At 39.9% G+C, this 23,845-nt stretch overlaps 1 protein-coding gene across 2 annotated transcripts in view; it reads left to right on the forward strand.

Moving 5' to 3' along the window:
- VSNL1 (visinin like 1) overlaps positions 1 to 13,177 on the forward strand; it is a 93,378-nt gene extending 80,201 nt beyond the window's left edge. For both annotated transcript variants that reach the window (XM_053458769.1, XM_053458768.1), the window contains exons 3-4: positions 5,414 to 5,629; positions 12,876 to 13,177. In XM_053458769.1, the coding sequence (XP_053314744.1) occupies positions 5,414 to 5,629; positions 12,876 to 13,073 (414 nt within the window). In that variant the 3' untranslated portion in view covers positions 13,074 to 13,177. The remainder of the gene's footprint in view (positions 1 to 5,413; positions 5,630 to 12,875) is intronic.
- The last annotated feature ends 10,668 nt before the right edge of the window (positions 13,178 to 23,845 follow it).

The following is a 23,845-nucleotide window of genomic DNA, read 5'->3' on the forward strand; positions in this document are numbered from 1 at the left end:
CCCTGATGTAGGCCATATTACTACCCTATACGTTGGTACCACTAAAGGGCTCTGGAATACTCCATAAGCTGAAAAAGCATTTGATTTTTATAAGAGGCCTGAGGTGGCAAAGGCAGGCTGCTTCAGGGGCAGAGGTGGCACAAGCAGCCTGCTAAAGGGGCAGAGGTGGCACAAGCAGGCTGCTTCAGGGGCAGAGGTGGCACAGGCAGGCTGCTTCAAGGGGAGAGGTGGCACGGGCAGGCTGTTTTAGGGGCAGAGGCCTACCATCTCAATGTCTGGCTTAGTGTATAGTGATGGGAGTTATGCTGCACTACCGTCACCGTCTGGCCTGGTGTATAGTTGTGGGAGTTACACTGTACCACCATCAGTGTTTGGCTCAGTATATAGTGATAGGAGTTATGCTGTTCCATATCTTTTCAGTAAAATATTATTTATTTAAACTATTTTAATTTAAGTTAATAATTTACTTTTTCAGATTTCTAGTTTTTTTCAAGTTGACATACAGTTTACAAATTTGTGAAATCAATATTCTTGCCAACGTTAATTGTGTGTGTGGGGGGGGAGGTGCCACATACAGGATGCACCCCGGGTGCCAAATACTCTACGTACGCTCTTGCCCTCAATCAGATGCAGAAAGTCTAGTCAGGTAAGAAACAGAGAACTATATGAGCAGCCGATACCTGTTCTTACTCGACTTTCAGTGTTTATTTATGAAAACATTTTTAAACAAAGACATTTATAATTGTTATCCAAGCTGTTTATCCAATTAAATGTTATCAGGTATGGCTTTTATATTAGAAAATAGTTACAGCTTTAATGCTTCATTAAATAATACAAAGGAGTATAATTATAATTTTACATGGGACTTCACACACGTTGGAACACACAAAGGAAGATAATGAGAGGACATGTTTCTGTTCGTTCAAGTGAAGCAGAAAGGCTTGGCATGTATTTAATCTCAATTGAAGTATATTAATATCCTCATTGAATCATGACATACTTCTGGAGCTTAGAGATTGGCATGAATACAAATGCAGAATTGGAAACTGGCACATTAAACAAGAATTACATAATCAGATTTAAGTATTTAGTTATTTATGCAACAAAGTCTATTAGGGTTATGTGTAAAAAGACGTACCTGGGAACTTCTCGAGTTTGACTTGGAGTCTCTGGGTCACTTTCCTCTTTCCCTGGACAGAGGAATGGTGTTTGTCCACTCCCTGTCCAAACTCTGCACCTGAAATGTCCCAAATAGTACCCAGTAGGCATGTACAAATGAGCCAAAAACGATTCTGAGTTTTTTTTTCAGTTCGTTTTGGGCCCATTTATTTTCGGGCAACAAATGATGTTCCCTGCCTGTTCAGTTCGGCCACAAATTAGGAGGGCATTTTTAATTTGGGATCGAAATTCATTGCCTGGTACCCATATTCACTCTCTCTCACTCTCTCACAGTCTCCAAATGTTTCCCTACCTTGTGTGTCGACCACTTCCGCTTCTGCATCATCCCCCACTTCTTCAGCTTCTTCATCTTCTATCTTCTCGCTTTATTCCATCTTCAATCGTTCGCATCTCCGCTGACATAACAAGGCAACATCTGTGAAAATGGCGGCACTGTAGTGAAATCGTGAAAGAAGACGTCACTGAAAGCGCCAGCTGAGGGCAATATGGTGGCGCTTAAGGTGACATCTGCTCATGAACTGGGGGCAATATGGAAGCACATGCAATGACTTTCCCCTGAATGGAAGATCTGGGAGGACGACACCGCATTGCCACCATTTTGGCAGAAGTTGCTGGGTTATGTCCGCAGAGATGCGGATGAAGAAAGAAGATACCAGATTAAGAATTGAAGATCAAGATAGAATAGAGAAGAGGTAGAAGATACAAGTTTAAGAAGATGCAGAAGAAGATGTGGAAGTGGAAGTAGTCTGCAGAAGCAGAAGTGGTTGGCAGAGAAACGTTTAGAGAGCATGAGAAAGAGTGAACGAGAATAAGAGTGTGAGTGAATGTGGACCAATGCTTTCAGCTTCGTTCTGTGCAATTCTTGAGGGGTCTGGCCTTGTTTTCAGGGCTTTGTATAAAAATTCAGTAACTTTGCAATTCGTATGAATCTGAATGCACAAGTCTGGCAGCTCATAATATTAATATGAGTCAATAGTTTTGCAGTTTACTTTACTTCTGGGAACGGCAGCACATTGCTGCACATTGTTTTGTGTGGTATCCTGCCATTTACATTGTGTATATGCTAAGAGAATACTAAGGACATTAAAATCACTCTACTGGGCATCCACTGAGTAATATTAACAAAAAAGTAATTATTATAAAGTAATTATTTTGCATTCGGTTGTCCGGTTTCCTTATTATTTATGATTAAAAAGGAGATTCTAGCGCAAAAAGTAATTTTATCACCAATGTTGTTGGTTGCTATGGTGATAACACCACTTTTCAAACGCCACTAGAATCACATACTTCCAGTATGTGTGATCCACCGACTGGCTGTTGTGTATTCAGGGAGTGTTTCTTCCTTACAGCAAATTTACTTAACCTATTTTTTTGTTTTTAAGGATCGGCTCATATACTGATATTTCCCACTTGCCATTATGCAGTCGTTGAATAACACTGTTTTATATCATATACGTTTTTAAGGAAAATTGCTTTTGTGAGAACAAAATTACATTTACCGTATTGAACAAGCAAGAATCAAGCTAGAATGATTGAGTGCAAAGGCTGTTTGTAAAAATGGCTATTATTTATGCCAAAGGCAGTTCCACGGGTTATCATGCAGGCCCACAATTGCTACTCTGTCCTTATTTATTTTACTGAACTTTCAGTTTCAGGTGGACTGGAGCAAATAGTCTAACATTACTATATTTCTCCTTCTAAAAACTGTAAATCCAGCCCCCTCTGCAGAAACTATTCTATTTTATCCAGCTGACTTGAACACAAGGGCAAAGAAAGGATTCCGACAAATTCATTGTCACTCAACCTCACTCAGTCTGTCACACTCTCTCGCAGTCTCTCACACTCTCTTTCAACGTCTTCTTACCTTCTCCACCAACCGCTTCCATGTCCACGTCTCTTTTTCCTCAAAACTTCTTCTTGTCTTGCCTCTTCTTGTTCTTCTGCCTTCTTTCTTCTATCTTCTTTCTTGGTCCCCTTCTCCCCACTATCCGCTCCAGTAACCTGGCCTCCCAGGAGCACTTCTGCAAAAGGACCCTCCATACACCCTTTCCTTCTATTGGAAGAAGGAGGACAGGCTGTCCCCATGGGCCGCACAGTGACTCCACCCTTTTGCATAAGTACTTCAAGAGGCCAGAATAACGCAGATGGGTCTGCAGAGAAAGAGAACAGTTTCAGCATCTGTCACTAGAGTCTGACTGGCATTGGAAACACTCACTTCGGAAAAATCTTTCCCTTTCAGCTTGGTCCTACAATGTTACAAATGGTAGAAAGCATAGTGTTTCTTGGAACCACAGTTTTAGGAAAAAAAAAAAAAAAAAAAAGAAAGAGACCAAGAGAAAGAAAGAAGGAATGAAAGAGAAACAACGAAACAAACTTTCTAGTAGCATGCATTATTATTAATCACCTCCTGGAACTGTCATTCAGATTGAGCTGGCAATCAGTAGAAGTGCTTGGCCAAAAACCTCACCTGCAAGCCAATTAGCTGGGGGCGAGGAAAAGATGGCAAACGCATAGCAGAGGATTGTGTCCCTCGATGCATTTACAAGGGGGAAAAGTGTATATGATAGCTATAAGGTAAATTTAATATTTAAATAAACTAAATATCTCAAAAATAATTGTACTCAATTAATAAATTGGTTATGACAGTTCTCCAATCAAGAACTGGAAATATAGAAAATTATTCTTATTTTTCTTTAATTAGAGTGTTAAATTAGGAATATTGGATGAGCACGGCATGCTATGTTTCAAAACGTACTGAACTTCGCTTTTTAGCATCTCAATGTTAATTCTCCTAAAGGATTTGATACAAAGAGCTGTAGGTTACCTCAGATACAGACCGGGCACCAGAATTTTTACCACCTGCCATGTGGACTGTAATAACTTTATGTGGGTCTTCGCTTTTTGTAGCTCACGTTCCAAAATCCTGCAGGGAAAATGCCACTGCCCGTGAGCTCTTGGCCCCAATTACAATTTTCTGAGAGGAAACGCAGTCAAGATGTTGGCCCGTATCGTTTATTTTTTCATTCTTTTTCCCAAAATGTGCCCGTTACCAGGTTGTAAATATTTAATGTTTATTTCTAACTTGGATCGACATATGAGGCACAAAGTATTGGTGATTGTTTACACCTAAAAATCGTGTAATATTTTTTTGGTTTTGTTATTAACATAATTGGTTCCTGCTAGAATATAATTATTGCAACCGGAAATATAATGGTAATTATTTCCATTTTATGGGGTTTTCTGCTTCAAGGAAAATAAAAAACCACCAAAAATAACGAGTACATTTAAACGTAAACCATATAAAAGAAACAATTCATGTTTAACCAGAATATAGCATTCTTCATTTCATACGTTCTCCAGTAGTACATTCAATATATCGTTTAGAGTCTTGAGTCCTATTTACAAACATCCAAACCTATTTTACAGGCTCTCTTTTCTCAACTGCTCAGGACCCGCACAAGGGCCGTGACCGATTTATCCTTCGTGACTGGCTTGTTTTATTTAATTTATGATTAACCAACATGCATTTTGATTTTTTTGTGAAGAAAATAATTCAGAGCCATTCACCCAATCCGACCTGCCCATTTTTTCTGACATTATTTGTTTCTTAGCCTCGTCTGTATTGTAAGATTTTTTTTAGTTTGCTGAAAGGGTGATCCATAAGTGAAACTGCTTTCCGGCAGAAGTGATGAGGGAATTTAAACATGCGTGAGATCCAGAATCTTTCCTATTTGAGTTCCTCTTGTATTAACCTCTACCACTCCTAAGGATACTCAGTTTTATACACTACCATCAAACGTCTGCACTCGTCTTAGCCTTTCTAATACTTCTGTCCTGTACTTAACCCTTTGTGTATTTACATTTTCCTGTCCACATCCCTTCTGCCAAGCTATTGACATAAAAACATTTTTTAGTCTTTGCTCATAATTGAATCCTGTAAGCCATGTTTTAGTTGTCCTGTTATGTATATTGTAATGAAGCAATATCATTTGATTAGAGAAATCGGCGGATCAATGCTTATTACAGAAATCTTAAAAAAATGTATACAAATCTTTGGAGATGCAGTTAATTTGGTTCCATAATATGATATCAATGTCCTTCCCAAAATTGTATTTTTCAGCACAAAACTAATGGGAATTATAAAAATACATTAATCTCTCCTGAATTTCCATTGACGTACTTTGGCTTTTATACATATTATTAAAACTGAATTCTGTATTTTTTTTTCCTCCAGTTCTTCCCGTATGGAGATGCATCAAAGTTTGCCCAGCACGCCTTTAGAACCTTTGATAAAAACGGGGACGGAACAATTGATTTTAGAGAGTTTATCTGCGCTCTGTCTATTACCTCAAGGGGAAGCTTTGAACAGAAACTTAACTGGGCCTTCAATATGTACGACTTGGATGGCGATGGTAAAATTACACGAGTGGAAATGTTGGAGATCATAGAGGTAGGTGACGCAAATGCCTTTTTTTTTTAAAATAATTCAATTTATTACTTATTTTTACAAATAAATTAAAAGTAATTTACTGGGATTAACTAATTTGTTGAAATTTAATTTTATCAGAAAGGAGTTTCCTTTTGTTATGATAATGAAAATTCCATCTGATTAAATGCTAATATTGTATGTTTGTCCCATGTTTTGTTTTTATTTTGATTGAATCTCTTTAATTTGCTCCATTAACAATATAGACATTCTCTGTTTATTGACCTTTTCCAAAATTGCTATTTCTAGGTCTATATTGAGGTCTTACAAGTCTTTTATTTCTTTTATATTGGCTCCCAATTTAATTAGGTTGCCTGTTTGAAGGGACACCTTAAAGTCCCATTACAGACTAAAACTTCAAACTATCATCTATCATCAAAAATTCTTCTGCCTGTTTATTCTTTTTACTTCTTGGGAGTAGGAGAGTTTGTTTTGTATTAGAATCTTGCTTTTTTATCCACTTCTATCTATTTGATCGTCAGCAACCAAATTCATGTCCCCTGCAATCAGGAGAATACCTTTTTTAACCCCTTAAGGACAATGGGCAGTCCCTAAACCCATTGAAAATAATGCATTTTGAGCTCGTACATGTACGGGCTTTGTCATTAAGGGGTTAATCGTATCATCGAGAAACTTCATGGAAGCGCCTATATTTGCCAACGTATACAACATAGAATTTATCTTACAGCCAACTACCAGGAATCTCGCCATTTTATCTCTACAATGAGTTTTACAATGAGTTTATCCCTATCGGAGGATAATATGGCCACCTCTTGGTTTTTTGTCCATTAAACGTTCGAGGCTACCGGATATTTTCAGAATTACTTCAAATCGTATTTTCCAACGCATCTCTAGCGCAAAGCAAAACTCAACATAATTGCATAGACTAGCATATGATAAAAGAACCCTCCTTTTTGTGGGCTGTTGCCATATTCAAGTTTCAACATTTCAAACATAAAGTCTTCTGAAGCTTAATTTTGCGAAGGTTTTATAAGAGACAATGGAAGCCAATATTAAAAAAAAAAATGAAGGGAAATACTTGTCTGACCTCTATATAGGTCTAGCAATTCTGGGAAAAGGCAATAAACAGAAAACTTTTCTATTAATAACGGAGCAAATTAGAGAGATTCAATCGAAAATAAAAAAATGAAACTTGAGGATAAGGTCAAAAATGTAATATTAGTGGGATTATTTAAAGATCTAGTCTTAAGCCTATATCTCCCCAAGCAAAAATAGCTGGCAACGGCCTAGATTCCGATTTGGTTTGAGATAAACAACGGGACAAGACAATTTATTATATATTCTTTCTATGGAGCCCTTGGCAGCCTATATTCTGCAAACAGGACTCCTGTTGGCAGATCAGAAGCCCATGATGACCCTCTGTGCAGATGATAAATCAGATAAAGAAATCCATTACTTGGGCATAAAATTAAACTTTGAATGGAATCAGTTAGTTAAGTAGCATTATAGTTTCTTTTTACAAGATCTGAAACAATTAACTATAAAATGGAAACATTTACATATCTCCTGCTTCTTGGGAAGAATAAACATAATTAGATCTTAATTGTCGCCTACAATCGAATCTCTATTTAAAAGGATTCCCTTCAGAGTTCGAAGGAAAATCTATTCCAAAAACCTTTTATATCTTATGTATGGGGTTCTAAAAAAGACCCCGTAATGCTGTATTGATCTTCAACTCCCATTGATGTGCTTGGTGCTTATATTGAAACCTAGTTTTTTGGAGATTTTTTATTATTTAATTTTAAATTGTTTCCTCAACTACAAGAAAGTAAGAATCTCTCAATTAAGAGAAATCCTCATAGTTAAGAATAATTTTTTTTGAAGAACTATGGAACTGATGAACGATAGTCCATTAGATACATTTCTCTAGAGTGATTGCAATCAGAGAACGTTACCTAGAGCCAGAAGAGTTCTCAACACACACAAGAATAAAGAAAAAATGAGATAAGCGATTAGATGGGAGGATGACATTAATACATCATTTCCAGAAGAGTCCTGCTTCAAATTGATATGTTTTATTGAGTAAATCTGTCTATTGTATCAACATACAAGAATCCCTTCTTATAACATTGGAGAGGTGATATATGGTACCAGCTAGTCGATAAAAATCCCATGGCAAAACTTCGGAATTATGCTGGCGTTGTTTTACTGAAATTGGCACATCTGGTGGGATTGTCAAACAAATTCTACCCCTGAAAATAAGATAAATGAAGTATTGGGATTAACTTGCAAGCTTGATGTGAATCTTACCATTCGATCATTCTTATTCCATTTGGATCTACCCCAACTGAAAAACAAAAACCCTCTAAATACCTAATTAAAAATATCCTCATGGGTTCAATGCGTTGCTTAGCTAGACTCTGGAAAACTCCGGTGTAACCTAGCTGGGACGAAATAAACAGACAAGTTGATAACAAATACTTCATAAAGTCTATAAGCACCATAAATAGTATAAATATCTAAAGTCACTGTGAGTAAATTTTTTTATCTTTTTATAACCCTGATAATACTAATCATACAGATTGCTTGTGAGCGTGAATGCATGTTTAGCTTGTTAGCTCAGACTGTATATTTGTTCCAGCATCTGACCCATTGTTAAGAGTCATATGTACTGCAAATACCGTATTGGCTCGGATATAGGCCGCCCCCGTATATAGGCCGCACCCTAAAAGTTTGGTGCTTTTTTAAAGAAAAAGTTTTTTTCTTTAAAAAGCACCAAAAAAAAAAAAAAAACATTCTGCCACTCTGTCTCCCCCCCCTGAGATATACTGCCACTGTTCTCCCTCCCCGAGATATACTGCCACTGTCCTCCCTCCCCGAGATATACTGCCACTGTCCTCCCTCCCCGAGATATGCTGCCACTGTCCTCCCTCCCCGAGATATACTGCCACTGTCGCCCCCCCCGAGATATGCTACCACTGTCGCCCCCCCCGAGATATGCTACCACTGTCCCCCTCCTCCTCCTCCCCCCCCCGACTTACCGGAGCAGACTCCCGGATGCCTTGCGGGGCCGGCGGGGGGCATCTACACAATACGCGTATACAACCGGAAGTTGTATACGCGTATTGCGTAGATGTCCCCCGCCGGCGCCCCGCAAGACACCCGGGAGTCTGCTCCGGTAAGTCTTGGGGGCAGAGGTAAAACGCATCGCCCGGACGGTCACCGGCTGCGGCGATGTGGGTAAACAACCCGGAGGCTGTTTACCCGCATCGCTGCAGCCGGTGACCGTCCAGACGATGCGCTTAGACAACCTCCCGTGCCGGCACCCCCCCCGTGGAAAGTGCAGGCAGGGGAGGCTGTCTGAGGACATCCGAGAGTAGGATGCAGGTCCCCTGCACCGTTGCGGGGGATCTGTATCCTAACCCCGCTGCCTGCCCGGCGCCCGGGACTGCATGTCCCGGGCGTCGGGCACTAGACCCCGAATATAGGCCGCACCCCCACTTTAAAGTCTTAAAGTGGGGGAAAAAAGTGCGGCCTATATTCGAGCCAATACGGTATATATTTGTTGATGGATGTTTTATATTTGCTTTTGTACATTTTTTTGAACATCGTAATAAAAATAAAAAAGTATGTGGACACCTGACCATCACACCTACTGTATATGAGCTTCTTAGACATACCATTCCAATACCTTGGGAATACCCCCCCCCACACACACACACACACACTTTGCACCAATAACAGTCTCCACTCCTCTGGGAAGGCTTTCCACAAAAGTTTTTTCTGTGGGAATTTGTGCCCATTCAGCCAAAAAAGCCTTTGTGAGGTCAGGCATGGATGTTGAACGAGAAGGCCTGGCTCCCAACTGGCCTTCCAATTCATCACAACGGTGATGGGGTTGAGGTCAGGGCTCTATGCAGCCACTTAAGTACCTCCACACCAAATATCAAACCATCTCTATGTATACCTTGCTGGAACAGGACTTCTCCAAACTGGTGGCACAAAGTTGGATGCATAAAACCGGCCATCTGGCAGACCAATAGGCTGGTTACAATCAGACAATCTTTGTGTATCCAGCATGCAGCAGAACATACGGCATTTATTGGGTGTTGGCCTTAAAGTGCCAGGGCTGGTCCAAATCCGCAGTTCAGCCCTTGTTTTAGAGGTCCCACCCAAGCCACTGAAGCAGATATGGCCTCGGTTTACTTGGACCTTATTTCTTTACCCGTTATACACATGTTTGTTGTCTTCTTGTAATAAGAAAAAAAATATAGCGTGAGGAAAATTGCCAAACACCATACGTAATTAAACATCATGTCCATGACATCTGCCAACATAAAATCGTACTAATGGAAATTATTCATGGATTTCCTTAAGCACTAAGTGGAAATGTTGCATTTAAATGACGGTTTGTGAGCTTAGGGCGAACCGTTCAACACCATGAAACCTACAGACTTTCAGCTGTTATTAAACTCAAAAGCCCATCATGCCTTGCTAGCCTTTAACATTTACATCAGGTAAAATAAGCAAACTACATGGATGGAATGGTTCTTATCTTCTGTCAAGTTCTATGTTGTTTTTGTTTAATGGGTTCTCCTTAGATGTGTTACACAGACCCCTGCAGACCATGTAGTGGAGGAAGACACCATGTCTATGGGTCCAAGACTGGTGTCTACTGATGTTGGTGCGACTGCCACTTGATTTAATTCTATACTTATTTATCATCCTGTATGCTCTAGAGCATACATGATGATAAATAAATATAGAATTAAATCAATGCGAATGTGCCAACATTTTGACCTTTGCTCTCGGAACACAATACGACTGCCCCGTTATTGAGGGATGGAGCCTGATCACTCAATAGGGCAGTTTGCCCCAGGTATAGAGGGACAGGGGCTCCACCACCTCCTTCCCCTACCTGCCACCCAAAGCCTATGCCAGCATAGATTCCTATAATGACCTCTATAGGTTGGATAACCCCCCTGTCAGAATAAAACCATTCCTATATATAATATTTCAGTAATTTATGCAAAATCATTTTCACTTCAACAAGTTTCAGTGCATTGTTTCTTGCTGGGTTTTTGTAGATCAACTAAATCATGAATAAGGTATTTAGCATGGCCCAGTTTGATGCTCTCCAAGTTCCTCAGGGCAGATCTGCCTCCCGTAGTCACTAAATGAATGCACGGTCTATCATTGCCTCGCAATCTCAAATTAGGATTTCCTTTAAGGGGAATACCTTTGTAAGGAAAACATCTTGGTTCACAGAAAACATCCAATATGATCTTTAGTGCCTTCTTAGTAATAGTTTTTCTATATAACATTTAAAATGAGACCATATAACACATTCATTTTCAGGTAAATGGTTTACTTGCAAAGTTTTGGTAAATTAGGGATTGTAGTGAATTGTAAATTGGCAATTCCGATTTTCATGGTCCCAGCTCCGCAGTCTTGCGGGAGATGTATTTGGCCAGAACATGTTTTTTTTACTTTTTAGAGCAAAAAATATTGTCAACTATTTATACAAGAGATGCATCGCTTTTTGTGGAACAATGGAACTATTAGACAGGAAATTCCAATAGTTATTATGGTGATCGCTCAACATTTTCAACGTTACACCAGAATGTCTCATTATTCATGATCCCCACTACATAAATAGGCAAACATTGACCTGGAGATGCACTAAAACTCATTATTCTCATCATATCCCTACATTTATCATCTCACTTCTGGCGAGCCGATAACCTTCACTACATTAATATTTATCCACTAAAGCAGGTGGCACCAGTATGCTTATGAAGGATCGATCCCAGCCTTCTTGCGGGAGAAACATGGCGGGACTTCCCCCACTTAATGCATAATGAAGCTGGTGAATTAAATTCCCAGTTTAGCGAGTAAATCCTTTTATGGACATAATATTATTTGTTCTTTTCTAAAGTAGCCGTTACAGTTTTACTTCTTTTAATATTTTAATAACTATATAGATCGTCGCCAGCCCTTGGCTTGTTGACCATACTGGTGGTGGTGGGGGGGGGGGTACGAGAGGCAGTAGCCAGGGTGCCGAATGTTTCCTAACCCACAAAATATGAGATTGAATGTGTCATCAAAATAACACAATGCGTTTTATGAAATGGCGTGAATAACCTTGATTGCAAGTATCAGGAGGAGGCAGCCTCTAGATTAAATTCCCTGCAGTTGATGCCTTTCTGGCGGGGAGCCCGGCCCGACGGCGCTAAGAGTTTAATAGCAATCCTTAAATCCATGTTGCAGACTTGACTGCCGGCTTTCATGTGTGTTTGATGTGCGTCTTTCTGTTGAAATGCTTCTAGAGAGCTTTGTGTGAGCTGCGAGATTGTTTTTTTTTTTTTTTACTGTAAGCATTTTCACAATTTCAGTGATAATTGGGAGTGTAATGGAGAGTTAATAATCGTTGATGAGGAGAGGAATATGTGTGGAGATGAGAGACAGGAATGTAGTTAAGTAGCGAAGTAACCCAAGTGTATGCCAAAACGGTGACTGGAGAATCTACAATCCAGATGAGAACACTGTGGGCAGAGAAGGGCTGGCACCATTACGCCCAAGGGGCACGTCTAGTCAAGTGACCCAGCAATGGAGAAGCAAAGAATACATCTGGTGGGCAGCACTTGTTGTGCACTATTCAGTTCTAAAGCAACAGTAAGATGCTGCAATGGAACCCCAAAAATAAGGCACAGAAAGGATCTAGGCATGATATAAATGGTGACTAACGTCATTTCATATGGTGTGTGTGTTTAGGTGTATTATCAACCAGGGGAAATTAACAATGAGCCAAGTCCTGCCATGGAGCCTAGTAGTAAAACATCCCAAAACACAAAACCAGACATGTCCAATGCTCACTGTTCAGAAAAAGAATGCATATAAAACAAATACAAGGAGCATCATGTAAATGCTTGTTGCTCTAGATGTCCTGGCGGATGTACATGGAATTGCAAGCAAAATACACAAAAAGATTTCAAAGATCTTTAAATAAAGGCATCCAAAGGAAGGATCATTCCCCGGGATACCATGTTTCCAAGCAGATATGGACAAATAAGATCGGACTGTGCATGTATGACATCATAGCTTCATCATTCTGGCCCAACGCAACAAAATAAAATGTTGACAGAGCCAATTAGCCCAGTTTGTCAAAACTCCCAAAACAACCCTACACATCATAGTAATACACAACGGAATATATTCATTGATCTCTGTTTTTTTTTGTCTTCCCAAGGCTATTTATAAAATGGTGGGCACCGTCATAATGATGAAAATGAACGAGGACGGCCTCACGCCCGAGCAGAGGGTAGACAAGATATTTAGCAAGATGGATAAGAACAAAGACGACCAAATCACGCTGGACGAATTCAAAGAAGCCGCAAAGAGCGACCCCTCCATTGTATTACTGCTGCAGTGTGACATTCAGAAATGAGCTCATCTGGAAGCGTTCAGGACTGCACCGAAATCTTAATGTTCCATTCAGTTTGCAGCTATTTCCACGACTAAATTAAAAAAAAAAAACGAAAACGAAAAAAATGACGACAAAAAAAAAACCAACAAAAAAAAATAATTTGCTTGGACTACCTATAAATGGACTTGCTTCTTGTGTTTGAAACACTTGTGTGCATGAGAATGTCATTTGCTAAAGAATTTTAAAAGTATATAATATATATATATATATAAAAAAAAATGACTGCCACAATGTGAAGTTTGCAATGTGATTTCATAAAGTCCTATTTCTGGAAGCCTGTGCATCAGTAATGTACCGCTTAATGAAGATATTATTTATTGTCATACTGATGCTAGCTCTGTGTCTCCTATACGGTTCGTGGTCGTAACACTGTTCTTCCTGCTCATCCCGCCCGCTGTATAGTTAGACGGGGCAGGCGGAGAGGTCCCCGTCCCTCGGCTCACGTCTCGGCCCACGCACACACACACACACACGTGCTTGTGATGTCAGTGAATATAAATGTAACTCATTTGCATGCCTGTTAGGTTTGCCTTAATTCTTACCTCATTGAAGACCCTTCCGACATGGAAAGAAGAACCATGTCCGAGAAATAATAATAATAATAATTATTTATTGTTTTATATAGCGCCATCAAATTCCGTAGCGCTGTACAATGAGAAATCCAAAACCTACAAAGACCCTCCTGGAAATCATAACACAAATCAAGCAATCCATAGATCCTTCTCCCTGTCTTAGCATATAAAAAATGTGTATATATATATATATATATATATATATATATAAAAATAAATATATACACATAAAGCTATACATATTTAATAAGAATTATATATATATATTGGATTATGCTAAGACAGGAGTTGTATATTTGCACACATAGAAAAAATATGTCGATGCGTATATATAAATATATATATATATATTTATATATGCATATAGGTACATACATTATTATGCAATATATATATATATACAGATAATCACTTGTTTCTTTTGGTGTTGGGTGTAAAAACAGTATTTGTTTTATTGGAACTGTATTATTGATTTCTGCTTGAATTTTGAGAAGAGGTTTCACCATACGTCCCCTAATAAATAATTTATAACATTTGACTCTTTCCCACCCATACCTATACTGTGTTGCCCAATCTAGGGGTGACCGCGGTGCGCACAAGGGTTCTTTTTCTGTGGAATAGTTTATGACGAGAATGTATAGCGCTGCTAAAAGGACTTCAGGTGCCGTCTCGGCATCTGCTGGTCAAAGCAGAACCCGTGGCGGTTTGGTATATAATGCATGGGGCGCAATTATCGTTAAGCTAAACTCATGAATGCAGAGCCAATGCATGTTTAAGGACCATTATGAGTGGTCCAGCTTATTGAAAGGTACTCCATTTAATGGAATGCTAATGTTTGAAAATAATAATACTTTTTTTGTAAAGAAATGCTCTTGAGGAGGCTGGGTATGTTTGCATGGCATGGCAAGGAGATGCTTACAGCCTTTCCCACCCAAAACTCCTAAACCACTAAAGGCAGAAGTAGAGAACCCCTGAAATATGGGGGTGACATCAGTCCACCCTCCCCTGGATCTGTGATATGATTGTTCAATCTGCTGACGCTCTATAAATACATCTCTTTGGTCCACCTGGAGGCCAAAAAATCCCCAAAAACCCAAGCCCCTGGGCTGCTACTCCTTCTAAAACCATTGACCGCTTCCTTCTGCTGTATCTTCAAAACATGGAACATCTCAGCGTTGTGGTGGAACTGGTACCATTTTCTTAAAAAAAAAAAAAAAAAGAAAATATTAGAAATTGTATTTTTTTTTTTAAACATCAGCATTCGCACACGCCTGGTAATGTCTATACAAAGCAATCTATTACCTATTACATTCTGCATGAGTCTTTTTGTATGTGATAAAACCATATGTAATGGATAAAATGGAGCCTTCAGGAATAAAAGTCTGTTTGGGGACAGCTTTAGCGAAACCTAAACTAGTTTAAGGAATATCTGGGCATTAGAACACGATTTATGTAACATGGTCTTGAATTGAGACCATTTGCTTTGAAATGGCGGAAAAAAAAAAAAAAAAAAGAACACCACCGATATCATGTAAAAACATAGCATTCATCGACAAAGTAGAAGAAAAGAGGCCACAAGTTGTGCAAGAAATGTACAGTAGTTTTTTTTTTAATTATCAGCGATTTATGTAGGTAAAATCTAGAACAATATGCTAGAAACATGAAGCCTTCTGAGATAACGAGGACTGTATTATTAGCTGTAAATGAGCAAAATGCAGAATGAATATGGAACTGGAAACCTCGATTCTGGAATAAACTCATTCTTAATACAATGTGGAGCTTATCTGTAGGGATGGGACCGAGATATAATGCAGGCGTTGAGGCAAATAGTGATATTGCCTTAAACTGTCTGACCACCCAGTTGGGTCAACTCGTGGTAAACGTTCGGATCTGAGTTGTTTGGAATCATTTGTGTTTACGTATGGCAGGGATATACTTAAATTTTGAACTTTCATCTAAAGAATCATGAGGAAAACAGACTATGGAGCTGCTGGACCATATGTCCCCTCACGCAGGTCTACCAACCTTTGACTCACTGGGAGCACCTTGACGTGGGCTACTATCAGCTCCGCAGCTTTTTATATTCTTCATTTCTTAAAACTAACCATAGCTATTGGTTTTGTTTTTCCGGTTTATGAAATAGATTTGGCTGAACGTGTAAGGGACTGGTGGAGCAGTAACATAGAAGGAATAACCTGTTTATGATAAGTTACGCTCATCATGAAAAAACCTGAGAACAGGAAGTCAAAACGGCTGTTCCCATGGTAGGTTTTCCATGCATACATTTTTTTGAGAAAAAATCTATATAGTCTCAAAAAAATCTATTTACTACCAGAGGATTGTTCTGGAGTGTTTCAATTCCCCGTTTTCACTATGTATAAAATAGGACCAGCCCCTGAGGAGCACTGTGTATCTTCAACTGTCAGCGGTAGACTCCAGGTTTAGTGAATACTCTTTTCAGTTATTAGTTAACTAAAAACGAAATGTCTCTTAAACAGAGTTTTTCTCGTAAACACCCAGTCTGTCAGAACCGTCTTTCAGGATCTCCTCGCATTTGCATAAATTACACCACAAAAATGAGAGATAGATTTTGGTTGACTTGGGGGGAAGTTCCTGACAGACCTTCTTTGTTGATGGAGTCCTACCAGAATTTAAGTACAACCCTGCGTAAACACAGGTGGTTCCAGAAAAACATTCTGGAAATCTCTGGGCTGTCTAGATATCAGCAGATATTATTAACTCTCTGATTCCCAAATGGGTGGGCAATACTTTGCATGAGACTTTGGCAATAAACGTACAAAACAAGGCAATATGTAGCTTATCCGGGCTACAACTCCCATCATGCTAGTCAGCCCATGCCTGGACGAGATGAGCATTATAGTCCAGAAAAATAAACGGTGGCACAGGAAGTATCGAAACGCAACCGAACTAGTTCTTAAACCTTCTAGAAACCGTTTGCTGGGGAGAATCCCTTTAGTGTAAAAATAAAAGACATTTCACACATTCCAAACCTGCAATAATTCATGGAAAATAATGTGCCAAATGGAATGTTTCATAAAATGTTCACATTTATCAACTCAAATAAACAAAACATGGAAAATATTCTGGTATTTCATAATTTTGTACATGCCCCCAAGTACATTTTTTTAAAACATAAAGGTAGATCATGTATCATCAAAAAAATGAATTTATGTTATTACAAACAGTAGGGATTTGGGATTATAGTCACAGCAACAGAGAACTGTAAGGAAATTTTATTTTACCAAGAGGCTGGTAAACGGAACAGCCTCCCAGCAGAGGTGGTAAAGGGTTTATGTCTTTCAGGGCATTAGAGAGCAGCGCCCCCTCCAGGTAGTTACAAATACCATAAAGGCTTGTGAAAATGGCAGCCAACGTGAAGCTGTAACCTGTCACATTTTTTGTTTCCACCAATAATAAATTGGAATACTTTGCTCATGTACACGAGGAACAGGCAGGTCCCCATTTCTTTAATTAATTTTTTAATGCAGGTCATAGTCTATTTAGCGTGTGCAGGAGATGATTGCAGCGATCCCAAAGAGAGACCGAGAAGGTATGTGACAGCAGGTGATCTCGTAGAAACATAGAATTTCATGGCAGGTAAGATCCATTCGCCCCATCTATTCTGCCCTTTTTTCTGATCTAAAGACTCAAACCTTAACCAGCCCTCGGTCTTGCCTTATATTCAGGATAGCTTTATGCCTATTCCATGTATTTTCATTTCCATTATTGTATTAACTCGCACCACTTCTGCTGGGAGCTGTCCCACGTATCTACCACCCTCTCAGTAGGACGCTGGTATATAATACACTTAACCCTCAGACATCAAGAATGAGAATAACTAGGAAGGGACCTGAGCCAAAAGTCTGTGTCTTCCAGTCTCTCGGTGCAAATTATATGGAATGGTTTGGTCCTCTGGAACTCATCCTTGGTCGCGATAACACATCAATTTTGATGCCATAGTTTCTACTCAATATCTGCAAGATGTTCCCTTTATGAAATTTCTCTTGGAGATAGAAAGGTAAATAAGTGCTAAACCTCGTCTAGATTCCATACATATCCAGTATCCAGAAGATACAACCATGTTGTACTTTTTTTTGTTACTTGAAGTACAGGTTGAGTGTCCCTCGTCCGAAATGTTTGGGATCAGAGTTATATCGGATAATGGATAATTACAGATAACAGATCTGTCCTCTCTCCTGTGTCCGCTCCGCTCTTCAGGCTTCTCCTCGCGGTCCCAGAGCGATTCCGGTCCGTTGTCCAGGCTTTCCCAGATTCCGGTCCGGAAAAAAGAGGTAGAAGCGCTCTGGGGAAACCTGGACAACGGACCGGAAGCGCTCTGGGACCGCGAGGAGAAGCCTGAAGAGCGGAGCAACAGCAGGGGGAAGCCTAAAAGAAGGGGGGGGGATCTACTGAATACAGGAGAGATCAGACACGTCTCTCCTGTCCCCCCTCAGTTGTGAGTAAAAGAATTCCGGCTTTCGGATGATTTCGGGTGATTTCGGATGATTTCGGATGATTTCGGATGAGGGATACCAGTTTATACTCTGTGATACCGCTTGCAAACACTCCTATGAATAATAGCTGTTTATGTTCTCTGTGGTATACAGGCTTTTACGCTCTCTATAAGTTTTCTGTTTGCAGGAACCCTCTGGCCGAGGTTCAGCCGTTTCATTAGTGGTTGTTAAACGAGGATTCAGTTACCCTGCTGCTAAACTCTAAACCAGCTGGCTTCTGGCTGTCAGGATGGTAACGTTTTTACGCTCTTCTGTGTTTCCCGCACCTTTGGGTTTTCTGCATAATCCGGAAATCTATCAGTGGAGGAAATTACTGCAATTTTACCTGCTTTCTGTTTGTTTTCAGCAACTTAGTAAAATGGGAGGCCCACATATAGATGCTTACCCTGGATCCCATTAAAATTAAAGATGGTCCTGATAAGGATGCTTTGCCACCAAAAACGAAGAGTAAAAGAGAAAATCCTGGTGGTGATTGGTGGGGGCAGATCATTTGTTCTGTAAGGGGCCCCATAATATCTGATGGCGGCCCTGGCTGTACTGTGAGACATGTAGAACATGAATCTTTCACTAACACAGTCAAGGCTTTCATAATGACGGACACCGGGTGATATAGAATGTAGAATAACAATGTAACACATCGTTGGACAAAGTACCTTCATCAGGCAAGACAAAAGATATCGCGGGACCTGATAAAAAAAAAAAAGACTTGTGAATGGTCCAAAATATGACCTACACAAATGACCTTCCCAGTTGGCAATTTGATGTTGACTTCAAACAGCTACTGATACTTCATAATTTCATTACATACCATGGCTGTGTGATATTATGTCTTAGTGCCCCCTCTAACAAATGCATGACATCAACTTAGAGGAGTCCATGAGAGTTCTGCACCATTAAATACAAGGATCGCCTTGCTGTCTCGCACCACTCAACCTGGGACTGGCCTGGTTCTTCATTTGTAATGGCAGCACTGGGGGGGGGCACTACTGTACAAATGTGAAAGAAGGGGGGGTAGTAAATAGGGGTACTGCCTTCATGTAGTTTTTCTTTTGCTAAACGCCAAAAAATACAGGAAAAATATGTGTTTGTCAAAGTTTAGGGAAGCAATTTAAAAGCTAATCCTTATTAAATCATCTACATCAGATAAAACTGCAGGGGATTTAAGGGACAAAAAAGCAATCAACGTCTATGTTATGTGAAGTGAAAACATATGGCTCACTGAAAGAGATAAGAGCACAGGAGTCAATAAAATCAAAGCTGGACAGGAAAGCCTAGATCCTTGAGTATTGATGGAGCTAGAGGTTAAAATCCTCATAGCGCCACTTCAAGCACTTAGCCTGAGGCCATTTTGAAGGGGAGAGCATAAGGTGCGTGGTGATATTTCTACTTTATCCATAACAGAAATTGAGAGGGGAGATTCTGGCAGAAAAAAACTATGTTACACAATAGGAAGCCATACAGGCAGGGACATATTCTTGCCTAGGTAGTCAAGGAATAGGGGGCAGGTCTGCTCAATGCGCAGGTGTTAGAAGCAGGGAAAATGGGCCAACTTAAGGATCTGATCGACTTTGATAGGCCAAATTGTGATGGCTAGATGACTAGGTCAGAGCATCTACAAAACTGCAGCTCTTGTGGGGAGTTCCTGGTCTGCAGCGGTCAGTATCTATCAAAAGTGATGCAAGGAAGAAAAAGCGGTGACCTGGCGACAGGGTTATGGATGGCCAAGGCTCATTGATTCACGTGGGGGGCGAAGGCTGGCCCGTGTGGTCAAATCCAACAGATGAGTTAATGCTGGTTGTGATAGAAAGGTGTCAGAACACAGCGTACATCACAGGTTGTTGAGTATGGGGCTTCCTATGCTGACCCGTCCACTGCCGAAAGCGCCTACAACGGGCACGTGAGCATTAGAACTGGCACACGGAGCAATGGAAGAAGGTGGCCTGTTCTGATTAATCACATTTTCTTTTACATTACGTGGATGGCCGTGTGTCGCTTACCCGGAGAACACATGTCACCAGGATGCATCCATGGAAGCCCCACCTTACAACTTACAGGACTTAAAGGATCTGCTGCTAACGTCTTGGTGCCGGATACCACAGCACAGCTTCAGAGTCCAAGCCTCGACGGGTCAGGGCTGTTCTGGGGGCAGGCAGACAGGGACACCACACACAGTCCAGAGTGAACCCGGTTCCAGATCAGGCCCGACAGTTTTGGAATTTACTCCCTGGCACCCAAAGGGGGTCTTAAGGGCCCCCACTCTGTTAATATATATTAAAAAAAAAAAAAAACATTTTTTGAACCCAATTCCAACTTGTATTTGAAACTTGAAAGCAACTTGTGGGATAATGAATCCATCACCTTTTCCAAATTACATAAATTCTACTCTCCTGGAGGCTAGGTTTCCACTTGGTTTTTTTTGGCTAAAAACGCCAATAGCGCCACCTGGCGTTTTTTTAGTGGAAAAACGCAGCAGCCAGATGTTAGCTGTTCTTCAATAGGAAATCGCAAAATGCCATTTCCACTTGGCGTTTTTCTGTTTGGCGTTTTTTCAGTCCTCTTTGGGGTTTTTCTGCTTTTTTGGGCTCTGTGGCAGTTTTTCAAAATCGCAGCATGTTGACACTCTGGCGTTTTTTGCAAGGAAATCAATTTCCACAGAAAGGCTAAAACGCCAGAAAAAACTGCAGAAAAAACGCCAAAACGCAGGTAAATGCAGTGGCAGTTTTCTTGGCAGTTTTCCTGGCGTTTTTCATCAAGAAAAAAACGCCAGACAAAAACCCAAGTGGAAACCTAGCCGGACTCAAGTTTTTTTGGGAGTTGAGAGTGAGTCTGAGATGGTTTTAATGAATTGGCTAGCTACAATTTTGTCCCACTGCAAACACGCATTTGTAATCAATTGATATGCATGTGTGCTTTGCTAACACTTAATCAGCAGCGATTTATTGGACTCTGAATGCTTAACACCTCTGCACCCACTTTGAACCTTAACCACATTTTCTGGGAATGCTGCCAAAAATGCTAATAGCTTTTTAAAGACTGCCTGACCCCAGAAAAGTAACATCTTGTAATTACTAGCAACTATTCCAGAAAATATGTGAGAGCGAGAGATGACTCAGCTACAGCAGGCAAATGTAAGGATGTTTCACAGTTTTGCCATTCATTTTTGTTGGGGTCCATCATGTTATCCGAGATTCGTATGAATGCAGGAAACAGGCAATTTGTGTTAAAAAAAAAAAACAAAAAAAAAAAGTGTGCACGAATCCGAATGGACAAGTCTAATTTACATGTATTTACATTCCAGTATAGCAATGCATGTCATTGGTGGATGGAGCTCTAACCGACTCATGTACCCTTGGTCTTGCCTAATTTGCCATGCATAAATGCCATTGCCACTGGAATGCCAAACAATGGGAAAGAAGTCCTGCTGTCAAGACTATCTAGATCATATTAGGACACGTGGCAGCTATATTAAACAAACTACTACATCTTTTTACACAAAAAATCCACTTTCAGCAACACAACATTGGTTTTGGATGGGTTTTGTTTAGAGGATGTGATTCTATTCGTTTTTTTTTTATTTGAATTATCGTGGAAATGTGCAAAAATTAACAAAACACTGAAAAAAAAAGGGGGTTGGCAACCAATCGCATTGCAGCTGTTACTGAAGCCGACCTGTACATCAAACACATCATTTAGCAAAGAATGATAAGTAACCGCATTGAAAACCTGCAGAAGGTTCAGGTATTCTGGTAATTTATTAATCAAAGTTAAGTTCCTAAGCCCGTTGCACAGCAGCATCAGTCGCCATATGTCTTTAACAGCAGGAAACAATTTCATCAACAGATCCGTCCCCGAGAACAAAAGGTGTTAAATCATTTCGAAAACAGCACACCCGACAATGCCCAACACTGATCAGGATTCCCTTGGATATCTATCTTTATTTAGATTTTGTTTCTTTGTATCCAAGTGAAAATGTGTAGAGCATTATAAATCGGAAAGAAAATCCCCGCCTAATTAACAGAGCCAGCTCCCTGTCTGATTAGGACTAGCGATGAAAGGTGTGTCGGAGTCGCATATACAACACATTGTTAACGCTCCTATACCTAGAGCTTGGTAATTAGTGTGATCCTCAGCGTTACCCCCTTACGCTATCCGCTGAGACCTCACTATTTTCACTGTTGTTTGGTTATTTATTTGCTAGTCGGTTCTGAGACACCAAAACATGTTTAAAAAATTAGCCCCCCACCCAGGCAATTAAAGCGCAAAGAAGGAACTGCAGTAAGAAGCTCGCCATGTAGGTGAGAAAAAGGAAACCCTGATATCCCTCCTGATATGTGCAAGAAATATGAAAAGATAGAAGAAAAAAATGTAATTTCCACCTCTACCGTGTCTCAAACGAGATCTGCCAAAATTCCATGTTTGAAAACCGTAATGCGCCATTTTTCTGGGAAGTTGTGGGCTCCGGCTACCCAGAGCATAGTCTTGCAGAACGCGGCCGCGGCCACAACCACCCACTGACGTTACGGGAAACACCGCCATTTAAAGGGAAAATAGGGGGAGAAGTGGGGCAAGCCAAGACCCCGCGACCCGGAGACCAAACCCGAAGAGTTCCCAGGTATGGTAAAGTGCATGTTCCAATTTTGAACCTGCAGTGTGCCAAGCAAACATGCCTTACCCATGGGGGAGATTCTGAATACAAAAGACCACAAATACTGTGTTTATATAGAATGGGTTTGTTAAAAATAAAAAAAAAAATGACATTTTACTTTAATGTTTAGGACAGATTGTCTCTAGAACAGTTAAATAAAAGGTGTTAACATGCCCCTAGTTAAATACTTTGGAATGTCAGCTTTCCAAAAAATCTATACTTTTGTTCAGCGATTTTTCTTTTTTCTGGCAGCTATTTGGGCCCAACTCCCAGGATACCATATTAAAAAAAAAAAAAAAATCTTGCTTAGAAACCGCTTTGCAGGTGATTCATATTTAACCCTGTAAGTGTCAAAATAAAGTACCAGGCGAATGAGATGTCTCCAAAATCAGTACAAACACCGTTTATTTTCTATTTGTTTTTTCTATATATATAGTTTTTATACGTAAAACCATGGAAAATTTGGTTTTTTTTTTCTCCTAATTTCCCCCACATTTTTAGATATTTTTCATACTAAGTGACATTTTATATATAAATAGAGCTATAAACAGAGATATATACATATAAGTATTCTTTAAAAACAAAGCCCTAATATATATATATATATATATATATATATATATATATATATATATATATAGTAATATAAATTTGTGGGGGCTAAATGCTTCTCCATCCTTTTTAATGCAGAGAAGCGGTATTTCATGTTAGGTTGTGCTGTTATTCAGGGCTCATGTTTCATTTATTTCAGTACAAGGACTCAGAGGTGGGTCTTTATAGATAACAATAAATCTGCAGCGCCATGTGCCAAAGATCACTGGTTTCTTGTCATCTCTTTAACACAGACATCTGTAATATGACATTACCGGAGTACAATTTCCTTTATCTACAAAAGATAGAACACCTTCGGCGTGTCGCTAAAGCTGTAGTTCACTCTATTTATGATTTTAGCGTATCTGGAAAGCAACTACAAATACATTT

Source organism: Spea bombifrons, chromosome 3, assembly GCF_027358695.1.
Source record: "Spea bombifrons isolate aSpeBom1 chromosome 3, aSpeBom1.2.pri, whole genome shotgun sequence".
NCBI lineage: Eukaryota > Metazoa > Chordata > Amphibia > Anura > Pelobatidae > Spea > Spea bombifrons.